The 25,000-nt window shown below is 37.6% G+C and overlaps 3 protein-coding genes and 1 long non-coding RNA gene across 4 annotated transcripts in view; 2 read left to right on the forward strand and 2 right to left on the reverse strand.

Annotated features, from left to right (window-relative positions):
* The first annotated feature begins 9 nt into the window (after positions 1-9).
* LOC125214032 lies at positions 10-837 on the forward strand. The gene is made up of 2 exons (XR_007175049.1): positions 10-414; positions 494-837. It is a non-coding gene; the product is annotated as an uncharacterized LOC125214032 (long non-coding RNA).
* A 270-nt stretch (positions 838-1,107) lies between these two features.
* LOC125214031 (isocitrate dehydrogenase [NADP], chloroplastic) lies at positions 1,108-4,580 on the reverse strand. Its single transcript, XM_048114872.1, has 16 exons — positions 4,428-4,580; positions 3,963-4,006; positions 3,745-3,854; positions 3,623-3,660; positions 3,460-3,537; positions 3,330-3,383; positions 3,139-3,240; positions 2,900-2,991; positions 2,713-2,816; positions 2,491-2,559; positions 2,285-2,400; positions 2,129-2,163; positions 1,813-1,955; positions 1,584-1,706; positions 1,390-1,487; positions 1,108-1,304 (listed from the first exon to the last, which is right to left on the reverse strand). The coding sequence occupies exons 1-15, from the start codon at positions 4,474-4,476 to the stop codon at positions 1,406-1,408; spliced, it is 1,239 nt and encodes a 412-aa protein (XP_047970829.1). The 5' UTR covers positions 4,477-4,580; the 3' UTR covers positions 1,108-1,304; positions 1,390-1,405.
* Positions 4,581-15,894: 11,314 nt separating this feature from the next.
* On the forward strand, positions 15,895-19,065 carry LOC125208950 (homeobox-leucine zipper protein HDG11-like). The gene is made up of 11 exons (XM_048108491.1): positions 15,895-16,020; positions 16,165-16,284; positions 16,377-16,494; positions 16,617-16,808; positions 16,881-17,306; positions 17,406-17,498; positions 17,562-17,771; positions 17,845-18,028; positions 18,102-18,367; positions 18,433-18,522; positions 18,613-19,065. The coding sequence occupies exons 2-11, from the start codon at positions 16,172-16,174 to the stop codon at positions 18,952-18,954; spliced, it is 2,034 nt and encodes a 677-aa protein (XP_047964448.1). The 5' UTR covers positions 15,895-16,020; positions 16,165-16,171; the 3' UTR covers positions 18,955-19,065.
* Positions 19,066-19,659: 594 nt separating this feature from the next.
* LOC125214991 (UTP--glucose-1-phosphate uridylyltransferase-like) overlaps positions 19,660-25,000 on the reverse strand; it is a 5,818-nt gene continuing 477 nt past the window's right edge. Inside the window, exons 3-21 of the mRNA XM_048116256.1 lie at positions 24,575-24,666; positions 24,319-24,409; positions 23,703-23,763; positions 23,549-23,626; positions 23,417-23,467; positions 23,237-23,310; positions 22,812-22,884; positions 22,665-22,722; positions 22,484-22,530; positions 22,344-22,409; positions 21,776-21,808; positions 21,173-21,225; positions 20,958-21,033; positions 20,816-20,872; positions 20,599-20,682; positions 20,410-20,508; positions 20,231-20,335; positions 20,060-20,131; positions 19,660-19,898 (exon numbers count right to left, since the gene is read on the reverse strand). Of these exons, the coding sequence (XP_047972213.1) occupies positions 19,872-19,898; positions 20,060-20,131; positions 20,231-20,335; positions 20,410-20,508; positions 20,599-20,682; positions 20,816-20,872; positions 20,958-21,033; positions 21,173-21,225; positions 21,776-21,808; positions 22,344-22,409; positions 22,484-22,530; positions 22,665-22,722; positions 22,812-22,884; positions 23,237-23,310; positions 23,417-23,467; positions 23,549-23,626; positions 23,703-23,763; positions 24,319-24,409; positions 24,575-24,666 (1,297 nt within the window). The 3' untranslated portion in view covers positions 19,660-19,871. The remainder of the gene's footprint in view (positions 19,899-20,059; positions 20,132-20,230; positions 20,336-20,409; positions 20,509-20,598; positions 20,683-20,815; positions 20,873-20,957; positions 21,034-21,172; positions 21,226-21,775; positions 21,809-22,343; positions 22,410-22,483; positions 22,531-22,664; positions 22,723-22,811; positions 22,885-23,236; positions 23,311-23,416; positions 23,468-23,548; positions 23,627-23,702; positions 23,764-24,318; positions 24,410-24,574; positions 24,667-25,000) is intronic.

Genomic DNA, 25,000 nt, shown 5'->3' on the forward strand with positions numbered 1-25,000 from the left:
TATGCCAAATTGTGAGAATCAAAATCTTCCTAAACTAAGGTTCATTCATATATACATCAAATAGATCAATCGGGTGAACTAATATTCCGGTAGATCAATCGGGTGAACTAATATTCCGGTTGGCTAACTAGAAGATATCTGACAGCTTATTTTGATTGTGACCTTCACTTTGTCTTTCATTCATCGACAATTAATGGCATCTGATGGCATCTAGTTATAAGACCTAGAAGGATATTTCTGTACTTGGTTATGAAAGTTGCAATTTTCGAAAACTCAAGTCCAAAAATGCTGATATTTCAACAATGTTTATAACTCTCTTCTGCACTTGATTCAGTCATTGTATATCTTGTGCAGTGTATGTTGCATCCAGATTGAAGACGAGTATCAGATACATTCAGATGAGGGTAATCCTGGGTAAGGCAGTTTTGAATCATTATGTAGATTTCTTAAATTTGAGAAGATGGACATATAGTAAGATGCAGTTGAACCTCAGGTATTATGGAGTTCGTGAGCTACGTGGATGAAAGAGGACGCTCATTGGCTACAAAACTGAGACAGTTGATGCATCAAATATGGAGTTTGGCTCCCATTCTCTTGTCAAATTGAGAGGTGACTGTAATTTATCACATTCCTTATAGAATTTGTAGCATCTAATGATGTTGGTGGTGGGGATTATGGGTGGATGCTAAACTTGTTGGACGGCAATTTTGGTTCACGGAGTAATATTTTTGGGCAAAAAGTGGGAAACATCAATTCGTTATGGTTTACTAGTAATCTTTGTAGGAGTATTAGATTTGAATAATACAAAGGAATGCAAACAAAGCATATTTGATTTAACCACTAGTATGCACACGTACAAGTTGGCATATGCAATATTTAGTGGTCCTACGACTGACAAGAAGAAAATCCAAAATTCACTTTCAATGAAAGGGCACGTCTAAATCACAACACCAAAGGCAAATCTTTTATTTGGATAAGAACTTGCTAACAGATATTTATGCAGAAAGGACCACATTCTTAGAACAGATGAATATGCAGTGTTTTTTGTCAATCTGTGCAATCTGAGTTTAAGCTATCACAATTATTTCAGAAAAGACATGCCAAGAATTTAAACAAGTTCTCTCGAGATTTTCCAATTGATCAAGTGTGTAATGAGCCCGAATGGCTGTTTGGAAATACATCTGAACAATATAAAAAAACCAGTGCAGCAGGAAAAGTACAACTCTTGCATAAAATGGAAGACAAATTATTGAAAAGTAGCTGCTGGTTAGATGCGTCCTGGATGATTTTTTGTCAATCTAGACCTGCAAAAAACATGAAACGGCAACAAAATGTGAGGCTTGTCATCGAGTATCAAAACATATCGAGATTTGGCAATCACGAACATACAACAGTGCTTTACTGCTTAGGAGGAAAGTTTTGCTTTAAGCTCATCAGCGACTGCATCAATGAACTCTTCAGTGTTGAGATAATGGTTTCTCGCCAACCTAAATTGTTGGGGGATACGAAGGGGTGAGCAATATGATAATCTCGAAATGAGGCAGCTTTATGATTTGAAATGTGATGTGAACATCAATGCTTACTTGGATCCATGGATGATAAGGGCAAGATCCTTGGTCATCTTTCCAGATTCAACAACACCGATACATGCTGCTTCTAGTTTCTCAGTGAACTCCAAGAGCTTTGCGTTGTCATCCAACTTAGCCCTACCAAATTTTATATTCCAGAATTCAGCAAAGCACTAATGTAATGTAACAAGTAAATTCATTGACAATAACATGCGTGGAAACGAAAAGAATAAACTCAAATCACCTGTGTGCAAGACCACGAGTCCAAGCAAAGATTGAGGCAATGCTATTTGTACTGGTTTCACCTCCTTTTTGATGAACCCTGTAGTGACGTGTAACAGTTCCATGGGCTGCTTCAGCCTCAATAGTCTTGCCATCAGGGCACATCTGGAATGAGAGAAACACAATATTCTCAATATACAGGCTGGCAACAAATACCAATACAATGCATGCCAATTAATGTGGTTTGTTAATGCAAAAGGCTAAGACTTCATATTTTACAAGTTTAAAACCAGAGTCTTGAAAATCAATAGCAACTAATAGAAGAGATACAAACATACCAAGACTGAGGTCATCAACCCAAGGGATCCAAAGCCTGTGAAATGTGATCAAATAAAGTGTAAATGGCTTGCAGAGTGATACATGCAAAAGACCGTTACATGATCTATATGTCTACATTGATAATTCATGGATTGCAGATTTCTTGATTTACATACCCTGTGCCAAGAAGTCACTCTGCACATCTCCATCATAGTTCTTGCAGGCCCACACGTAACCTCCATCACTCTTCAGAGCATACGCAACCATATCATCGATGAGACGGTGCTCATACCTTAAGGTGTTGCATTAAACAAACTAACACATCAGTAGCAAAAACAAAAATGTTAGAATCATATGATTAGAATCAAGCAGAGATGCCCACCATATTCCAGCCTCCTCGTACTTTGATCTCCATTTTGATTCATATACTTCTTGAAATATGTCCTTGAATCTTTTTCAAAGACAGGGAATAACAATTAAAACATCAAACTGGTTATACATAAAACAAGTTCTAGTTTGTAATGGTAGTGTGCAGTTTGAAAGAATGAAACACAAGGACATATGGTGGAAACCATTCACAATATTGAATAATTTAATTCCTTACCTGCCGTCATATTTCTTAAGGATGGTGTTCTTGGTGCTAAGATATAATGGCCACTTTTTCAGGTATGCGGTGTTCATTGAAGCCTCAGCAAAAGACCGAATTGACTAATCAACAATGTTACAAGTCAGTCACCAATATCAGTGCCGTTCTAAATCAAAATTGCATCAACAAATCTGGCAAAACAAACCTCATCAGTGTTGTACATTGACAAAGCAACTCCGCCTTCACCAGTGAAATTGTAGACCTCTAGTTCAGTCGTTTCACCTGACCCTTCTGGCACTGCATATGGACCAAATGTAATTTATATTGACTGACCAAGAGAAGCATAAAAAACTTACAAAGGTAAAAGACTTATTTTTAGCATAATATGGACAGAATACATTAGCGACAGAGATTAAATGTAAAATCCATAACAAAAGGGCATACCAAACACCATTTTAAGCTTTCCAGGTCCTTTAAATACAGCATCAGTGGCCTTGTACTGATCTCCAAAAGCATGCCTCCCAATGCATATCGGCTTCGTCCACCCTTAAGCCAGTCCCAAGTATATTAGCCCAACCAAGTCACAAACTAAAAAAACTGCTGAAAAACAGAATAAAAAGATTTCAGCTGTTTACCTGGTATGAGTCGGGGAACATTTTTGCAGAGAATTGGTTCTCTAAAGACCGTGCCTGCATGGAGGTCATTCAAAATCATCAAAAGTTCAAAAACATAGTTAAAAGTAAACATTGATTCAAATTTACTCACCATTCAAAATATTCCTGATTGTACCGTTTGGACTCCTCCACATCTGCTTTAAGCCAAACTCCTTAACACGAGCTTCATCTGCAAACATTATACTTATTGTATGATTTTCTGAACAAATCTAGATTCTACAACAAAGGATCTAAACAACTTCAACCCTACTTACCAGGAGTGATCGTTGCACACTTGATCGCCACATTGTACCTGCAAATTTAAACACAGACAGCTGAAAAGCTAGTAACAAAACACCACATCATCCAAAAAGGACATATCATATAGATCACATACTTAAGAGTAGCTTCTGCACTCTCAACGGTAACTTTATCATCGGTGGCATCACGGTGAGTAACTCCAAGGTCAAAGTACTTGATATCCAACTCCACGAATGGGAAAATCAACTACAATGAACATATAAAACGAGATTATACTACCAAACCATCAGATTTTTAGTCACGGATAAAAATGTTATGACGAATTGAAGATAAAGATGAAATCTTTTTCCACACCTTGTCTTTGATAAATTGCCAAATGACCCTTGTCATCTCATCTCCTGAAAACGCACAGATCACAAAAGAAAACAATCAATTGTTTCAGCATGGTATAAGAACAACAGTCATATCATATCAAATTCGAAGAATCACAAGACATAGTTCCAGGAAAAAACACCAACAGCGGCGGATACTCAAAATATCTAAAGTCTGAAAACAAGTATTTTACTCACAAAATCAATTGATAAAAACGTAGACTCTCATAGCAGATTTCAATAGTTAATATCTTTGGTTAAAAATTGCCTTCTGCTTCACATCACAAATCAAAATTGAGATGATCTTGATCTGTAAACATATATAAAGCTTCTGGAAACAGTAATAAAGTAATAATCGATGAACATAAGCATAAATCTAGCAAGAAAACCAAGTCCAAGCAACAGATCGAGAAAAGAGAGAGAGAGGGAGCAAAGATCTGAATCTAACCGTCCATCTCAACGATGGGGTTGGACACCTTGATCTTCTCGATCGCCATGGCTTAGCTGTTTCAGTAGGTTTTGTTAATCTGATTGATGTTATCTTGGTCGAGAGAGAAGGAGAAGCACAGTGATAGCAGCCTTCAGGAAAATGAATTATATATGCAAGGGAGAGGGGGAGTTGGTGAAGTGGGGCTTTCGCCTTTAAGGGTTTTTCAAATCGCACAATAAAAATTTTTAGTTAATTATATTTTCAATATTAATCATAATGAATCACAACCTTTTTTTTTCACTAAAAATATCTTATAACCTAATTCTATATGAATAATTATACTATATGATAATAGGTCATACACACCTTTAGTTCTGCCACACTCCTATTAACCCCTCTGTCCAAAATTTATCTTTTACTCTCCGTCTATTAAAAAATAATCTTATATACAATGATACGAATTTTAATAAAAAATTATAAAAATAAGAGAGAATGTAAAAAATAGGTAACTTACAAGAGATATGGAAAAGAATAAGTACAGTATGAAAAAGGAGATAAAGAATAAGTACAGTATGAAAAAGGAGATAAAGTATAAGAGAAAAATTTTCTATATTTATAAATGATACTAGTAATATTTTTTATAGACATTCCAAAATAGCAAAATAAGGATATTTTTCATGTATGAATGGAGTATTATTTTTTTTCCGTTATTTCATTTCTTCTCTTTTACTATACTACGATTTATCTTTTCTGGAATCGTGTATTTAATTTTAATTTATAATATTTAAATTAATGTGATTTATAAGTTCTGATTCAATGTAGTTGCCACGTAAAATTTTTGAAATGAATTTTATAGATAGAGATGGAAACTTTCGCCATCGTAATATCTATTTAAGCTATATCTGAATTTTAATGACTTCACACTAGTACAAATTGTTGAGCTGACTTTGATGACTAAATTGACGATATTTAAAGCGTTAAGCATATACCACTCCATAATTTAAAACCTATCAAAAGTCTAGATACGTAAATTTGCTTGCCACAGGGTCACATTGTTTATGTCATCTGATTAATATGAATAGATATGGCAGCTAATTAATGAGATAGTTTCGAGCATCCATCCATGCTCTCCGTACCTACATTTGTTCATTTTTTACTCTATATTCTTCCATAAGAACATAACACCAACATTCATACTCTTCTACAAGAGCATGCTTAAGGATCCTACCATTCTATTATTTAATTTAAATACTTCAATTACTAAAAATATTTTCACAATATTAAAATGCATTAAAAATACTAAATACTACTCCCTCCGTCCCCCATTAGCAGTCACAGTTTGACCGAGCACGAGTTTTAAGAAATGTAAAGAAAAGTTGGTTGAAAAGTTAGTGGAATGTGGGACCTATTTTTTTATATTGGTTTTATAATAAAATGTGAGTGAAATGAGTTAGTGGAATGTGGGACCTACTACTATTTATGGTAAAAATGAAGTGTGACTATTAATTGGGGACGGACCGAAATGGAAAAGTGTGACTCTTAATCAGGGACGGAGGGAGTATTACAAATTACTAAAAAATTTGAAATTAATACATAATTAAGATCCTAAAAATTTAAAATTACATAATTAAATTCATAATTAAAAAGTTGAAATATAAATGAGAGATAATTTGATGTAAAGAATGGATGATGGATGTGGATATTTATAGATGATTTTGGGATAAAAAAAAATTTAAAAAAAATCAAAAAAAATTGAAAAAACGGGTAAAAGAATGGCTATATTTTTGGAAATCCGATTTTTTTTTTCTTTTTTCCGAAGTATTTTCGATTTTTATGATTTAAAAAAAAAATAACGGAATAAAAACGAGTCAATCAGGATGCGCCACGTAGGCATGCTCTTGCTATCGAGCAGGACCGTGTCGTCGGCAAGAGCACAGAGCAAGCACGGACGTGCTCTTGCCGACGCCGTCGGCAAGAGCACCGATGCAGATGCTCTTAAACATTAGTACTCCATACCATAAAATACTAGTAGTTCTTATTTAATTGTGAATAAGGTAAATAATATTTAAACTAAAGTAATTTATATCATGCAAATCTATTTTTTTTAAAAAAAAAAAACTTGTTTAAATTAAATTAAATTCGAATATATTTATGAGCCTTGACCAATGTATATGTTTTTAATAAATAAAATACAGTTCGACTTGACATAATACTCGACTTGGCTCATTTCGATCGCACCCATAGATTTATTATACACAATACAACCAACACACTCATATAATGAATTGTTTAACATTTTAATGACATTCTTACATTGCTTTAAAAAAAATTACGCAAATCGTCATATTGGACGTATAACTTACGTGGGAGATTTATGATTGATTTTGTGAACATCAAGGTTAGTCTTTTTAATTACATATAGGTTTTAAGTTATCCACTCAGGATTAGCTCAACTCAACTCGATCACACAACTTAGATTAAATGATCGCGCCCGTAGGATTAAAGAGGTAACGCAGTAACTTTAGTGATTTTATCAATTTCATTTCGACTTTAAAATCTATTAAATTTACTTATATTCTTTAATACACGTATCAATTATCTTAATTTGTCAACTTAATTATCAATTTCATTCCATTTTTAAAAGTTACATACATAACTCATAATCTCACTCTATAAGTGATTGTAACAGTGTTAGGACTCAATTCTCACATTGTCTGTGAGCACAGCTGATGTGGGTATATAGAATAAATGAGCACTCTCTCCGAATAGGCTAGTCTTTTGAGATAAGTTCTCTTGTTTGATCTGTATCAATTGGTGTTTTCATTGAAAACCCAAACGGCTCGGAGTGGTGGCCAGGCGACGAACTCGCCATGATCAACGAGTACATTTGGAGCCGGCTCGGGTGGGGGCCGGGCAAAGAATCAGCCGTGACCAACGAGAACTGGGAGGGGTGGCCTGGCAAAGAACCAGCCGTGACCAACGAGGACGTTGGTCCTTAAAGGAGGGTCGAATGTTACGAACTCAATTCACACATCGGTTGTGATAACAACTGATGAGGTTTATATAGACTAAATGGGTTTTCTCTCATAACAGACTAGTCTTTTGAGATGCATTCTCCTATTTAGTATACCTATTAGATAGGGACCTAGACTTTTATTTTATTCAAGAAGTGAGCTAATAATCTTTCCGTATAATTATTTAGTTTATTTATGATTTATTGTTTGGTTGTTGCGTTTTGATTTACTATCCATACTGATTAGGATTTGATTTGTTATTTTTACGATTTGTTTTGTTTTCTTAATTATATGAGATCTTTTATGTACCACTAATGTTTTAAATATGTGTTGAATCCATTATTATCATTAAGAAGAATAAATTAAATAAGAATATTTATCATTATCTCTTTGCAGCTTCTCTCTTATGAAGAAAATAAATCAATGGTTTTTTCTTCCTTTTTGCCTTCTCTTCGAATTATTTCTCTGATAGGTGTTAATCTATTATTACCTATCAAATAATCTATAATTTAACATCCTACCAGAGAAATAATTTGAGAGAGATTTGTTTTGTTCATAACAAGTTGTGTACAATTAGAATTTTACTTAGTTTATTTAACATCCTATCAAATTCTAGAAATAATATAGAATTCTAGAAATAATTGTACCACACACATCTTCGATTTATTTAACATCCTATCAAATTGTGTCACGATGTGTCAGAAGATGATCTATAATTTTATAATAGAAATGAGTTGTGGAGAGTTTTAACAGATTTTTAGAAATAAGTTGTGGAGAGTTTTAACAGATTTTTAGAAATAGTTATCTAAAAATGACTAGTTAAATAATACTATTACAAATTTAAAAATTTAAGTATGATTGTTAACTTGAAAAACTCAATATAGAATTGATACAAATCATACAATTAGTACTACCGATTGAAGAATGTTTAATCAATTTCAAGAGGTATAATTGACAAAATTATTAAAAATAGTGATAGATTCATTATTTAATTCTACATTGGAAAAAAAAAAAAAGAATGGTGTGTAGTACTTCATATGGATGTCATTAAATGTACCACGCTTACTCGCATGTCTGCATAAAATTATTATATAAATCTAAATTTCATAAACTAATTCAATTTACTTTTTCTATAAATCAGAATAAAATTTTAAAAATCGTTGTAATCCAGTATGGAATATTTAACCCTTGATAGAGGGGAAGTAGTAGTAATTAATTTCAAGTACAAAGTACTTACAGCAATTTTTCTTGTTAAGAAAAACATAGTTTGGGGCTAGCCTTACTCTGCAACTTCAAAGCAATAATACACAGTGGAATTATGAACGAATAACTGCTACATTAATAATTTAATCTTTAAACTTAAAATATTGTTTGTGTGGCAAAGTGGCAGACAGCCACCTAATACATTTATTTGATCTTTTACCTGCTTAAATAAATATCCTCCAAGATCCACCGTCTCTAATAATTACACAACTTAATTTGGCATACTTTATAGGATGAATATTCCCTAAAAAGAGATAATTATATACTCCAAATATTGAAAGTTTTAGTAAGGGTTGGTTTGATTTGGTGTGTTAGGAGAAAATCAAGCTTTTCATACTATGTAGTGTCTTTTCCTTTTAAAATACATATCGATAATAACAGAACAGTGAATACTTTAATCTTTAATTTTTATTTATTAATATTCAACAAGTATTTATTTATAAATAAAATTAAAAAAAATAAAAATAAAAGAACAATGCACCGGACTAGGCTAGCCAATTGGGACACTCAACTGTCACCAAAGGAATAAAAGATCAATCCAACAACTATTTTGACAAAAATGCTTCTCCATTTTCAAATAATGGAAAATTCACCCCATATATAAATAGAAAGCTAAAAAGGAGCAGCCGGCGGATAAGATCACAAGAAACGTCCACGCCATATTAATTAATTCATTCATTCATCCACCAAAATCATTTTTAATATATTTTTCATATTTAGAAAACGAATATCAATAATAAATTTTCTCAATTTAATTTGTTGACATGTGACTCCCGTCTCTGCCGTTCATTTACATTTATTTTAGATTTTGGCCGAATGTTTATGACTAGGGAAGGTACCTAAGGATGTTAATTGGGCTAATTCATTTGGATTTGGGCCCAATCTAAACGAGTTTTAAGCTTTCCGAATACAAGTGATTTGGATTATAATTTATTCATGATATTATAAACTTTCAATCCTAACCGTCTATTTATTCTCTTACAACATTATTCTTTATATAATTGTGAAATTGTGGTCCAAGACTCAAAACTACTTTGAATTATAAATTTGGTAGTTTTGAAATATCAATAACGGCAACATGTGCTTGCAGTTATCAAATCAGCATCTATAATGTATGTAGTGTACATGACGTCAATTCAAAGGCCCTACGTCACATTAATATATTTGTTTTAATTGTAAATACATTGAAATTTAAATGTTGCGATGAACTTAAAGTCGAAATTAAAGTTTACAGGTTGCATCATGACTCACGATAAACTTGAGTTTAAGACCTTTGATCTTGCACTTTTATCTCTCTACCACTAGGCCAGGTGGCCAACTGTTAGGAACACACCAGCCGTCCCAACTAATACAACATCAACGGCTACGGCGAAGGATAGCATGGAGATGGAGAGAGAGTTCATTGAGGAAGAAGAGGTGATACCCGACACCAGTAATCGCGAGGAGAGTCCGGACAAATCCCGCGCGGTGACCGTAAGGGAGCTGAGACCAAGGAATAGACTCAAGCAGCCGATGAAGTACAGAGACTTTGTCTCAAAGTAGAAGAATAGGTTCTAGTAGTTAGTTCCCCTGTTTTGCTAGCTTTAGTATTCTGTAAACTCTGTTTTTAATTTCTCTTTGAGTCGGGCGAATCTATAAGCCCCGTTCGGGTTTTCTTGTTGGCTCTTTCCCGAATGTCTAGGTACGTCGAACCAACCTAGGGTCCTTAGAATATTAAAAGGGCTATTTCATTAACTTTATTTTTTATGAATGAAATATTTTTGCCCACTCACAAGCGGAATTTTGGATCGTGCTGATCGCCGGGTGGAGCGTCTGGGGTTCATGAAGGTTGAGCAGGAAATTTGAGCATGGAGATCACTTTCACGGGGATAATGACAGATGTTCGATACTCATTCGCAGCACAATGTAGGTAGGGTAATGGTCGAGGAAAGCGGTGACTACTATGCGGTTAGCGGTTACGGAGAGCGAGAGGAGAGAGCGACATCAACACCGCGGCGGCCCTGATTTACAAAACTTGGATAACCGCCTTGGCACCACGACACAGGACCCACTGCTTGCACAATCACGATGACGGGATGCGTGAAGCGATGGTGGAATCCCGCCCACACATGAGGAAGATAAGCTATCCGATCACTGGCAGAGTGAGATCACGACCACCACATTTAAGCCGAAGCTCACGATGCATGACTGGATTTCTAGAGTCCCGATGTACTTCGATCATGTACGAGTTCCGAGAGGAGGACGTCTGTATCTTAGTGATATTGGCCCCGAGCCCCGCATCGGAATGGATGTTATCTTTCTCATGCAAATAATCCGTGGGTTTTCTGGCGGATTTTGGAGGCAGTGCAGTTTGATGCAGAGTTTCCAATTGTACGAGGGCCTTATTGCGAAACTGAGTACGGAGGCAGAACGATCAGCGGTACATGGCGTTCCCAGACGGTGCTTCAGATCGTGTGGATGATGCAATCAGAGACTTCACTCATGCAATTTTTATTGCGGGTCTTAAGGAACCAATGAAAAGGTAGACCTTGGCAACCTTCATCTCTTGCACGGCAAATGGCGTTGGCCCTTAGGTTAGCGCGGCTAGCAGAGGAGGGATCGCTTGGCCTTTCTTTAGTGCATAGCTTAGGTGGGCCAACCGCGAGCAAGCGGTGAGTCGGCGGCGGTGCAGCCTTATCAGTTGTGGGGTCGTCAAATGGGCAACCTACAGTTGGCTGGAAAAGAGGGAGAACAATCGCGCGTCAGCCAATTCGGGTGTCCAGCGGCTAATCCAGAGATCCGACGAGGACTCTGCTGGCTTGTCGGTGGGTGGTGGGCCACACTTGTAAGGTGAAATTATTGTGTTATATTGGAGATGAATTGGAAATTTGGTCCAATGACGGTGAACCGCAACTCGGCGCCGGAAAGCGAGAGGAGGTGATCACGGCTGACTTGTCTCGGCTTACACACATTGGATGGTCATCCCCGCTCGACCATTTCATGGCCTTGAGATCGATTGATGAATCCAAAGGATTCGGGTATTGGTTGATACAGCGGGGGCGACGATGGATTTCTTACATCCTCAGTGTGGCATTGCATTTGGAGTTGACATCAATCAATGCATTCAGGTGTATTGGTCAGCAGTAAGTGTGGCACAACTTTGTTGTGCACCCATATTTCTACTACCAAACAAAGCTCTGATCTGAAGTCTTGTATTCTGGTAGATCTACATATTCTCGACCACCGGACGGATGGCTATTTTGGGAATGTCTGGTTGGAGTCGTTGGAGCATACCCATACTTTCAGAAAAATGAGATTGAATCGCAGGTACGGGACATGCTCGAGCAAGGGATAATTCAACGCAGCCAAAGCCCGTTCTCCTCACCCGTGTTGTTGGTCAGAAAAAAGGATGGAACCTTTCGATTTTGTATTGATTACAGAGCTCTCAACAATGCCACAGTGCCGGATCACTTTCCTATTCCCACTGCTGATGAATTATTTGATGAGCTTGGTGGAGCAAAGTTCTTTACTAAGTTGGATCTCCGTTCCGGTTATCACCAAATCCGTATGCATGACGAAGACATATTTAAGACGGCTTTTCGGACCCACGAGGGCCATTATGAGTTTTTGGTGATGCCCTTCGGTCTTACCAATGCACCATCTACATTCCAGGCTGCTATGAATGGTATCTTCCAATCCCTTCTCCGTAAATGTGTGATAGTTTTCTTCGATGATATTCTTGTTTATAGCCCGACTTTGGAGTCTCACGGAGTTCATCTGGCTAGCGTCCTAGCCCTCCTACATGATCACAATTTTTTTGTGAAGCTCTCAAAGTGTTGTTTCTGCAGCAACTCAGTAGAGTATTTGGGACATATTATTTCCGAGGGCTTGCTAAAGGCGGATCCTGCTAAGTTGGACGCTATGTCTGCTTGGCCAACACCGAAGAATGTAAAACAATTGCACGGATTTTTGGGATTAACGGGGTATTACCGCAGGTTTATTGCTCACTATGCGACGATCGCAGCACCATTAACAGATTTGTTGAAGAAAGATTCTTTTGTGTGGACGGAGGCGGCATCGGGAGCGTTCGCCATGCTCAAAACTGCAATGACTTCAGCTCCTGTCCTTCGTTTGCCAGATTTTACACTCCCATTCTGTATTGAAACTGACGCATCCGACACCGGTATTGGAGCAGTGTTACTTCAAGCTAATCATCCTCTCGCCTTTTTCAGCAAAAAATTGGGGCCAAGGCGGAAGGCAGCTTCAACGTACCACAAGGAATTGTATGCAATTGTTGAGGCAGTTCATAAATGGAGACAATACCTCCTTGGCCGCGAATTTGTTATACGCACGGACCAGAAAAGTCTAAAAGAATTATTGCAGCAAGTAGTTCAGACGTCGGATCAACACTTGTATATCCGGAAGCTTATGGGTTTCAAATTCAGAATAGAGTATAAGCGAGGCATCACGAACAAAGCAGCGGATGCGCTGTCCCGAAAGGAGGCGGCTGATGCGTCGACTGATCCAATTTCTTGGGGTGATAAGGTGTGCCGTGAGATGGCTGACCTGTTGGCTATAGCGGCTAGACCGGTGCCGCGAGTGTTAGATCTAATTCGAGAAGAAACTGCCACTTTTCCGACCATGGTGGAACTCACTCGTCGGATTCAGAGTGGCGAGGCACCTCGACATTTCACTTGGGCAGATGGCCTGATTTATTTTAATAGGAGGGTGCTGGTAGACGCTAATTCGGCGGCGAAACGGGATTTATTAACAGAACATCACTGTTCACCTATGGCAGGTCATCCGGGCCACGAGCGCACGTTTAGGCTGCTTTCGGCAGCGTTCTTTTGGCCTAAGATGCGAAAGGATGTCAAGGAATTTGTGGATGAATGTGTGGTGTGCCAATCTACCAAGTACTCGACGCAGAAACCAGCCGGGTTGTTGCAGCCGCTGCCCGTTCCTTCTCAAGTATGGGAAGACGTGTCCATGGACTTTATTACTGGATTACCACAGTCTCGCGGATACACGGCAAATATGGTTGTGGTTGATAGACTTTCGAAGTATGCCCATTTTGCCCCATTGTCGACTCGTTTTGACGCATTGCGAATCGCCCACTTATTCGTCAACATAGTGGTGCGTCATCATGGATTTCCTAAAACACTTGTTTCTGATCGTGACTCGGTATTTCTCAATGCTACTTGGGAAGAAATTATGAGATTGAGTGGTACTAAGTTGCAGTTTACCACAGCTTATCATCCTCAATCTGACGGTCAAACGGAGGTCCGTAATAGGGGATTGGAGCAATATCTCCGGGCGTTTACTGCGGATAGACCTTCCAAGTGGGTGAATTTTTTGCCTTGGGCGGAATTGGCCCTTAATTGTTTTCATCATGCAGCATTAGGCACCTCGCCGTTTCGTGCGTTGTATGGGAGAGAGCCACCCTTACTTGTGGCTGCACCACCATCAGCCAAAACTCCTCCTAAAGCTGCTGACTTGATTCGTCAAAGAGGGGAGCTGCTCGTTGAGTTGCGTCGAAATTTGGAGCGGGCGCGTGTTAGTATGGCTGCTACAGCAAATCGACATCGTCGTCATGTGGAATTCGATGTAGGCGACTTGGTGTGGTTGAAGTTACAACCTTATCGCCAACATTCTGTGGCTAAACCGCTGTCGTCGAAACTCAGCAAACGTTTTTATGGGCCCTTCGAGATCTTAGAGCAGGTTGGACCGGTTGCTTATCGTCTTCGTTTGCCGGAGGGGAGCCGCATTCACAATGTCTTCCATGTGAGCTTGTTGAAGGAGTTTGTTGCTGGAGAAGGGGAGCAAGCGGGGGTGCCTTTACCGGAGAAGTTCTTGGGGAGTCGACCTATAGCATTGCCTGCGGCTGTTCTCGAGACAAAGGTTATGTGGCGCGAAGGGAAGCCGACTAAACACGTTCTCATACGTTGGTCAGATGGTTTGGGAACAACGACTTGGGAGCCGGCTGACTCACCGATGGAGAAGTTCCCAGATCTCTTCCTTGGGGACAAGGAATCTTCTAACGAGGGGGAGTTGTTAGGAACACACCAGCCGTCCCAACTAATACAGCATCAACGTCTACGGCGAAGGATAGCATGGAGATGGAGAGAGAGTTCATTGAGGAAGAAGAGGTGATACCCGACACCAGTAATCGCGAGGAGAGTCCGGACAAATCCCGCGCGGTGACCGTAAGGGAGCTGAGACCAAGGAATAGACTCAAGCAGCCGATGAAGTACAGAGACTTTGTCTCAAAGTAGAAGAATAGGTTCTAGTAGTTAGTTCCCCTGTTTTGCTAGCTTTAGTATTCTGTAAACTCTGTTTTTAATTTCTCTTTGAGTCGGGCGAATCTATAAGCCCCGTTCGGGTTTTCTTGTTGGCTCTTTCCCGAATGTCTAGGTACGTCGAACCAACCTAGGGTCCTTAGAATATTAAAAGGGCTATTTCATTAACTTTATTTTTTATGAATGAAATATTTTTGCCCACTCAATCGTGCAAATACAAGTTATTCTTTTCTCAAACTGCCGACGGAACTCCCGCGCCAGTTCAGATCGCATCGCCGTCGAGCTCTGAGAGCCGTCGGTCTTCGCAAGTTTTCGACCGGAGATAGTGACAGAATCGTTACGGAGAGAGGTCCGTAACAACAACTCACACAGACTTTCACATGAGACGGGGTATCTTTTATTTCGTCAATTCATCAGGCATAAACTAATTAATATCTCATTTTCTTATTTTACTTATCTTTAAAAAAACTTCCTTTTCTCATTTTAAATAACTAAATCTCAAACTTTATTAGATTCATATATAATTATGAAATAAATATGAGAAACAAGTTTCATATTTTATTAATTATTTTTTATACTACTACTTAAAATATGGACCAAATCTCAACCAATGGCCCAACGCATACTGAACTTCTTTAATTCCCAGCCCATATCCAAAGATTGATGTAACATCTAAAATTTAAATATCTGCCACTTTTTGCAAAGCGCATGCTGCCAAGCTGTAAAAGGGAATATCTCCAACGTTAAAAAGTTGTTACCTTTTTTATTAATCATAAATGAAAGTAATTGTACGGACGTACCATATTTTTCTTGATTGCCAGTGACAGTGTTAATCCCCTCATCATCAATAAAATTGGCAAATTTTGAATAAATGGGCGTATTCAAAGTTAGATTCATATAAGCTAATGGAAATATTAGGAAACTAATGAATTGTTGCAATTCACTTTATTTTCCTTACACAGAACTAAAATCCACATGAATCTCTCAAATAAAGAATTAAATGAATTGTATATGCCGTTTTTATTCACCCCAATCTTCATTTGATTGAATGCTCATTTGGTATGTATACCTCACCCTCTTAGTTGTTTATTCCAATTGTACAACAAGATGTTAGTATTTTGTTCACTCCTCTAAAAATAAGACCAACTTTGTTTCCTGTATAATGTTCTCAACTTTCTTGGTGCATATTCTGAATTTGTGAAGAGAGGAAATGAATTCAACAAATTGTGGAAATGGATCTGCTGAAGAGGAAGTGTACAATGCTCAAAGGGTGAAGAAGCAATACCATCGTCACTCCTCCCAACAAATTCAGCAACTTGAAGAGTATATTATACTATTCCTTCATCTTCTTCATTTTGCATGTTTATGTTTGTCTAGACAAATCATTCTTGTTTTTTATTTTTTTTGTGGTGCAGTTTCTATAAGGAATACCCTCACCCTGATAAGAACCAAAGGCAGCAATTGAGCAGGGAATTAGGCCTCGACCAGAAGCAGATCAAGTTCTGGTTTCAGAATAAGAGAACTCAGATTAAGGTGTTGTCTAATCTGTGACGAGACCTTTAAATTTATGTTCATTTATATATATTTAAAAAAAAAAAAGAATTAGTGTCTAACCTCACCTGGCCTAATTTCTTTCTTTCAATGTATATCTTCAGGCTCAGAATGAAAAAGCAGACAACAACGCTCTCCGCTCCCAAAACGAGAAGATTCATTTTGAGAATCTCGCGATGCAGGAAGCGTTAAGGACCGTTGTTTGTCCAGCATGTAACGCTACATCTCTCGCCGATGAAGATAAAACCCACATTCTGCACACACTCAGGATGGAGAACGCGCGCTTGAAACAAGAGGTCGTCAATGGTTTTTCATATAATAAGTTACATACATATGCTTTCTTTCTAACAACTTATGCCTATGAACAGTATCAGCAAACAATGGACTACTTTTCCAACTACATGGGAAATCCAGCAGTGGACTCTCTTAAGAAACACCCTCTAGGAGAAGGGGTGGGAGTTAGTCCTCAAGAAGATTATGGACATATGCCTCCACATTCCGAGAATCTCGTACCACCACATGACTCGACTGGAACGCAGGATCTGGACAAGTCTAGCCTCATTGAGGCAGCATGTGATGCCATGAATGAGCTTATTGAACTTTTTCGTGTGAACGAGCCACTGTGGATCAAGTCCAGGGGAGAAGGGAGGTATACTCTGCATCGTGACAGTTACGATAAGCTTTTTCCCAGATCAAGTCACTTGAAAACTACAAGTGCTCGGTTTGAATCGTCCAAGGATTCAGCCGAGGTGGACATGGCTGCAACACATTTAATCGAAAGGCTTCTTGATGTGGTAAAGTAAAACTCTAGTAGTATATGCTAACACTTTTTTCCCTTGAAAATGGACTACTTGTTTGTTTCAATTCAAATTCTTGTTTTGTTGCTGTTGCAGGATAAATGGAAGGACATGTTTCCAACTATTGTCATCAAGGCGAGGATCATTGAATCGATCGATACAGGGATCTTGGGCGGTCTGTTGCATCTGGTACATGCCTACCTATACATGTCCTTGCTATATGTGAAGAATCTGACTATTTTTTATACACAGATGTACGAAAAGAGGCACATTTTGTCGCCTCTTGTGGCTCCTCGAGAATTCTTCTTCATTCGCTACTGTCGACAGCTTAACTCAAGCACTTGGATGATGGTAGATGTATCTTATGATTTTATCAAAGAGCTCCAAGACGCTGATCCTATGCGTTCATGGAAGCTTCCTTCGGGATGTATGATTCAAGATATGTCAAACGGAAAATCAGCTGTGAGTTGCATATAATTACTTGAAAAATGATGAAGCAATGCACAATCATTCATTAGCTTCTTCTTTTTTATAGGTTACATGGATTGAACATGTTCAAGTGGACGACAAATCATTGACTCATCGCATGTATAGAGACTTGGTGTGCAATGGCCAAGCATACGGAGCCAAAAGGTGGACTACTTCACTCAAGAGGATGTGTGAGAGATTTGCATTCTCGATGGGAATAACGACGAAGCCTAAACATGAACTTGAAGGGGGTATGGTTTTAACTTGTTTCTTCCTATACACTCTTACAATGCTTGTCTTAATCGGCTTTTCTTCTTCACACAGTCATTAGCTCGCTAGAAGGGAAACAAAACGTAATGAAGCTCTGTCATAGAATGGAGAAGAGCTTCTGTGAAGTATTGAGCATGTCAGACAAACTTGATTTCCCACAGCTGTCTGATCAAAGTAGCGGTGTTCGTGTCTCGCTCAGAAGAAGTAATGGAGCCGGCCAACCTGAGGGCTTCATCGTCAGTGCAGCAACCTCGCTCTGGCTTCCCCTTTCCAAAGAGAATCTCTTTAACTTCTTCAAAGATGAGAACAAAAGAGCTGAGGTATATTATATACTAATGCCTCTTTATGAGATATATGTAGAAAGACTAATGCATTTGCTATGCAGTGGGATGTGTTATCGAGTGGGAATCCTGTGCATGCCGTTGCTTGCATCCCAACCGGGACAAATCCCGGAAATTGCATCTCCATCATCCAGGTTATATTCTATATCATTCCAACACTTAATGATACATAGTCGCCTTTCCTATACTAATATATATGTATGACTGTTGTTGGGGTATGACAGCCTTTTGTTCCGGAAGAAACGAAGATGTTGATGTTGCAAGAGAGTAGCATTGACACACTGGGAGGAACAATGATCTATACTCCAATAGATTTAGCAGCTATGATATCGGTGGTGAATGGCGAGGATGCGATGCAAGTGCCAATCCTGCCATCGGGATTCATCATCTCTGACGATGGCCGTGCTAGCAAAGGAGTTGGATCACTGCTTACTGTTGCATTTCAAATACTGGTGTGTCGCAACACATTAACAAAGCAACTAAATATGGAGTCCGTGGCGACGGTGCACACTCTTATAAGCTCCACAGTTCAGAAGATAAAATTGGCACTTGATTATTCTGATTAAATTATCAACTACATAGGTGTTTCGCTTGTTTTGGCCTCTCTGACTGTTACACTATCATAAGAAGACCGTTTTCTCTTTTTATATTTCATGTTTCAACATTAGATATACATAAATCATGTACGTAGGATGGTAGAAGAATAGTTCTTTTGTCCTTGAACATTATTTATGAGCCTTATACTGAATTTAGTGAAATGATGTCTTTACTTCTTCATACTATACAGTGATTATGAATTATAACTATGAGCCTTATATTATATTGAATATCAATTTCAAGTTGAAATAGTACTCATTTGATTGTATACTTATATATTTATTAGTAGAAATATGACGTTTATTAATTAAAAAACTTATGAAACCTTATGAGCCTCATTGACGCAACGGTTAGTCCGAAAGCTTATAGGTATTACTGAAAATTTATAACCCGAATGACATGTATCCGGAAAACTCAACAATTCAAGCAGATTGGGCCGATTGACATCCTAAGTGACATAGGGCCACAAACTTAAATATGAGTATATATATAATGAATGTTTTGTGGTAAAAAACCATATGATAGGGTTCGACCTGTACTGCTTTGTATTCAGATTAAAATTTTGGATTAGAGAAGACCAAACAAAATTTTTTGGAATGCATAACGTACAAAAGTTATTTCCAACTGGGGTTGAACGTTGGAACAAGGCCAATAGGTCTTTTTAACAAGTGACACAATCAATAAAAAGATGATTATATTACTCCTCCCATTACAAGAAGCAGCAGCAACCTACTGGAGGACAAAAGCAGCAGTGCAACTACAATATTATGTAGCACATACGAAATCCCACTTATTCTTCATTTTACATAATACAAACAAAAAAAACATCTCCGAGAACTCGCCTATATCTTTAACTCAGCTGAGCCTCTTATCTCTTATGACTTCTTTAAATATCTCCGGGTCCATTGATTTCCTGCGCAGGTTTAACGAACAAGAAAGCAATATAATCATTTTACAAACTGTAATCAATTCAATTGCATTGCAAAGTGAAGCAGGTTTAACGAACAAGAAAGCAATTTAATCATTTTCCAAACTGTTATCAATTGAACTGCATTGCAAAGTGAAAAGAGTTACCTTGTTTTCAATCACCTTTCCATCAGGAATTTCTAGCTTCGCGCCAGACTTGGCAGTAATAGTCACTTTCCCCTGAAATGACGAGCCGTGCCCAAAAAAAGATTAATCAAATCTCAGAAATTGAATGAAGTTGCTAAAGATGAATGATTCAAATTCTTATATTTTTGCTACCTTCAAGGTAACACCAGCTCCAAACCATACGTCGCCTGTCACCTTTAAGCTATCCAGCTCAATGATGCTGGGGATGGACTTGAACCGACTCAAGAAGTTACTAACCTGCAGATCAAGTCAACGTTAGATTCAAGAATCAGGCCCATAAAGTAACAATAATAGTGCAGATGAATCTCAACCTTCTTGAACTCAGGTCCCAAATCAATAGATGGGTTAGCTGGATTGGCCCTTGCTGGGTTCCGAGTAACAAAGCCATCGTTCAAGGTATACAGATCAGACTGTGAAATCAATGGTTTGAATTTACTTCTATTAGCAAACAGCATCAGATGTAGTCCCAATAAAAAATTTTGACATTTGACATGACTTACTTGGACCAGAAGCAAATCGGATGTCGCCTTTACAGGCAGGAAGCGAGAGCGGGGCACATTGATTCCAATAGCATGATCAAAGAACTTGAGGAAGTTTGAAAGAAAAGAGAGTCAGACAAAGAGATTAGATCACAGTTTCAGAGGCAACCAAACACCAACCAGACCATGACTAGAAAATACTCATGGATAATTTGAAGGAGAATAAGTGTTCTCATACCCTTATCGCAGCACCTGCAGCAGTCTCAAGTTGAAGAACTTTGATCCCATCCACCTCCTAGAAAGTAATTAGAGACTAGGTTAAAAAAGATCCCCTTATAAGCAATAAAGCAGGCACCATTTAGAAAAAATAAGGGGGATACCTTAGGGTTGGGAATAATTTCCATCTTCAGTGATTCTGCTTGAACAAGTCTGTTGATAGCCTGCAAGTTAATCCACCTGCATGGTTTTTGTTACATGAATTGTCAAGTGTAGCTTTACAAATTTTGCATACATAAATTGACAGAGATCCCTGTCATGGCGTGTGCAATAGGTAATCGCTGAACAAAATTAGCCTGAGTCTAGGTGTACGACTCACAAGTTGTTTGTGTTGAAAATTTTGAACTTCTCTATTGACTTGAATTCATTGACCTGTATCAAAAAAAATATTGACTCAAGACAGGAGTTGCATTATGGCAAAATATACTTTCCTGCTGCAATCCATCTTTGAAAACCAGATCAGTGTTATTAGAAGGATATATATGCAAGATGACCCTTCATTGTGTTCTATCTTAAATATGATGCCACAATTTTGTGCTTAATTTCAATATTTAATGCATCTGAACTAGCCTTCTCTGTTATATATTCCAAGTGTATCTATATAATCCTCATGACAACCTCGGCCACAGCATCTCATCAGGTGTTGATGATTCACCCATTATCTGATTCTATATCTATATCCACCGAAGCCCTCACTATCATAACTACAAAAATGGGGCAAGAAATTAAAACTGAAAACTTATATATCAACTAGTAACAGCTATTTTTCTCAATAAGTAAGATCCGCTAAGAAAACAACAATATTCCAATATTCCAAAGGGAGCAAGTTCATCATGTTGATATGCATCAGTTACCTACAATATGAAATGTAATTTTAACATGTTTGGAGAGGGAGGAATGAGTGAGAGAGAATAAAGCTCACATGTTCATCAGCGACTTGAGCTATTTCCAGAAGCTGCACCAATAAGAAGAAATACAGTTACCTAAACTAACAATTTATCACTGAACATTGCAAACCCGATAGCAGACAGGAAGAAACAGCATGTAGCGCCAAGCAATTAAGAGACCAACTCCATAAACTCATTATGTACATTTTCCAATAATGACCCTAAGTTAGAACAAACATATACGGAGTAGTAAACATCTCATTCAAAATTTTCAGAATACGCAAACATCTCTCTAGAGGAAAAGTTGCAAGGGCAGCCAAATCATATAGTAAGAAATAGTGACAAAAAATGAAAAAGCATGTAATTCAGAATAATGTCAAGATGAGAAGATTAAAAAAATTATACGTTTTCTGGTAAATTAATAAGAACATAGCACTGAATTTACTAATGTAAATTAGCTATCCCATATCAACAAGCATTGAAATCTGGCTAGCAACATGACATGAGCAGTTCTTATGAAATACAGGCCCTTGCCAAGTCAACGAGCTCCACTTTGATTTAAGACTAATAAGCAAGAGTAGCAAACTCATTTGAGAAAGATACCTGTACTTTCCCTTCATAAGAGATTAAAGTACCACCTTTCACATCAGCCAATGTTTTAGGTGTGACCTGCAATATTTCATCACTTTAAGCTACAAAATTCACTTCCAATGAACTAAAACTGAAGGAATGATTTTGGTTACCTCCATGCAGTATTCATTCTTATTATTGATCAAATGTTTGAGAATTTCTGTAACAATAAATTAAGGATACAGATCTGTGGATCCCTGAATTGCTAAAAAATAAGTAACTAAGACATAAAGAGTCAAAAAACGCCAGTGCATAGTGCAATTATTTAAAACCAATTTCATCAACCAAGGATACTCAGATCAACAATGGCGCCCAAGTTATCTGAATTGGCAACAAAGACGTATTCTTTGCCCTGAGAAGAAAAAACACAAGAAGACAAAAATAGGGGTAAGTATATGTGCACCACAATGCACATCAAAGGGGTAGCATGTAGGGCTAGACCTTTGACAGCAATGCATCAAGCTTCCCACTATTCTTCAAAGACGGAAAGACATCTCCATGACCAGGAGGGTACCTGTACTAGCAAAATGCATACACTAAGTGAAACATAAAAAAGTTGCAAACAAAAGATGAGTATACTGCATGCGAAGCTGAAATAAAAGGAATGTATATAGAAGTAGTATACAGTCACAGGTATATGTTGTACTGAAGAAATCTAGCTAATGGTGTAAGGATGCACAACCTTAATGTTACACACACACAAATGCAACATAACAGCTGTCAAGGTTGAAGAATGAACGAATCATCTATTACGAACCCGACTTCAGGAAACCAAAAAAAATCCTATCAAAAGGTCATACACAACTAACGCACTACTAGCATAAGTTAAATTTAGGTTCAGAACAGAGTAAAATAACATAGCATACCATGCATCCTTTCCGGTGTTTCCTTTGGAGGGAAGTGGCTTGAAATCTTCAACAACCAGGCGAGGGTATTGGCTCTGGAAAATGCAGAGGCCAAAGAGTATAAATATCATTGTTAAATATTGCCACATATTTAAGCTGTACATAATCATTGAATTAGCGAGAATGGAGATAACTATATACCTGGTTAAATGTATGAATCTCAATGTTGGAGTTGGCATACTTCTCAATAATCTAAAGATTTGCAGAAAAGAAAAATCAGCGAATGACTTAAAATGCACGTGGAAAACCCTTCCTTAAAATTTCAAATTTCACCTTTGATGTATCATCATGAGTGTTGAATGAGTTCATTAAAAGCAGGGGTACACTGCATCCATATTTCTTATTGAGGCTCTGCACAAGACTGAATATTTCAGTTGCAGGTTATTTGATGAGACCAGGCAAAGAATATCGAGAAGTGGCACAATACCTCAATTTGGATGACAATCAGATCAAGAAACGTCAGGCCGTTACGAACTTCAATAACAGACCTGATCAAAGTACCATGTCAATTACATATTCAAATAGTGTAGTTAAAGTTAAGGAGATACATATACTGTAATCTGTATGCCACAAAGAGGTTCAATTACAAAACCATTAATCCCCAATTATGTCAAAAATATAATGAATCCAGATAGAAAGGTAGTCTAAAACAAGCTACAAGGCTACAAAATAGTAATTTATAGGCAATATGCAAGTGACTCTAAACTTGCAAAATAGTACTCTTATTTTCTAATAGAATCTGAAAAGCACCAGAGTTGAACACAGTCGTAGAAAACGGTTCCAAGATCATCCATGTCGAACAAATTAAGGAAGACAGTATGCAAATGGTGAAATTTATAATAAACTTTTTGCTACAACAGATGTTATTAATCTGTCATCTTCAGCTACAATGTCATACTATAATTCATTTATATAGCTAATATCAAAACAGCTGCAGTAAGATGCAGCTGTAAACCTATATAAATAGTCTTTACAATAATGACAGATCACTGCATAATACCACTTAAATTGATTAATTGAAAATGTAAATGGTAAATACATACTTTGGACCAGTGCATCCCATTGTAGTTCCCAAGCCTCCATTGAGCTTTAACACCACAAGTTTGTCTAGAAGGCTTTTGGTCTCAGCAGCATCTGCAGTAACAAACGAAGCTAATCAAGCTAGGAAATAGTTAAAATTATTTTTTCATTAATCTAAAACTGGCCAATCAATACCAGTTTGGTGTATCCACACTACAATCATCATATTGAACCTAGTATTGGTAAAAAAGTTAATAAAATTTTAAAACTCGCAAGCACCTTCAGACACAGGGGCTAAGGTATCATAAGGCACCACAACCTCGTCAGTTGGTGTCTGGATCTTACTCCAATCAACATGTTGAGCTTCGCCACTTCAAGATCCATCCACGGAAACAAAAGGCCAGAACAAATTAGCTTCATATAAACCACAATCCAGCTATAGTGCAATTAGATTTACATAATTCAGCTCGCGTCATGGAAGTCTGTAAAACCTTTCCACGAAGATTACAGATAAAAACATCTACAATTTGATACTGAATGTTATTATGCAACGTCTTGCAATCGCTAAATCATGAGATCTGGAGATCAAGTTGCCAACCGAAGCAAATTTCACATGAATTGAACAAGATTCGAAGAAATCACTTGCTCATTTCGCATTACGCAGCATTTAATTTATATTTTGAAGGAATAAAAAAATATAAAAGC

Source organism: Salvia hispanica, chromosome 3 (assembly GCF_023119035.1).
Source record: "Salvia hispanica cultivar TCC Black 2014 chromosome 3, UniMelb_Shisp_WGS_1.0, whole genome shotgun sequence".
Classification (NCBI taxonomy): domain Eukaryota; kingdom Viridiplantae; phylum Streptophyta; class Magnoliopsida; order Lamiales; family Lamiaceae; genus Salvia; species Salvia hispanica.

Bases quoted from the DNA above. Each gene is read 5' to 3' on its own strand.
- LOC125214031 (XM_048114872.1), bottom strand. From the start codon at position 4,476: ATGGCGATCGAGAAGATCAAGGTGTCCAACCCCATCGTTGAGATGGAC. The intron at 3,855-3,962 runs GTGTGGAAAAAG...TGTTCATTGTAG, and splicing joins GGCAATTTATCAAAGACAAG to TTGATTTTCCCATTCGTGGA. The intron at 2,992-3,138 runs GTATGCCCTTTT...GTCCATATGCAG, and splicing joins AAAGCTTAAAATGGTGTTTG to TGCCAGAAGGGTCAGGTGAA.
- LOC125208950 (XM_048108491.1), top strand. From the start codon at position 16,172: ATGAATTCAACAAATTGTGGAAATGGATCTGCTGAAGAGGAAGTGTAC. The intron at 16,495-16,616 runs GTGTTGTCTAAT...GTATATCTTCAG, and splicing joins ATAAGAGAACTCAGATTAAG to GCTCAGAATGAAAAAGCAGA. The intron at 18,523-18,612 runs GTTATATTCTAT...GGGGTATGACAG, and splicing joins ATTGCATCTCCATCATCCAG to CCTTTTGTTCCGGAAGAAAC.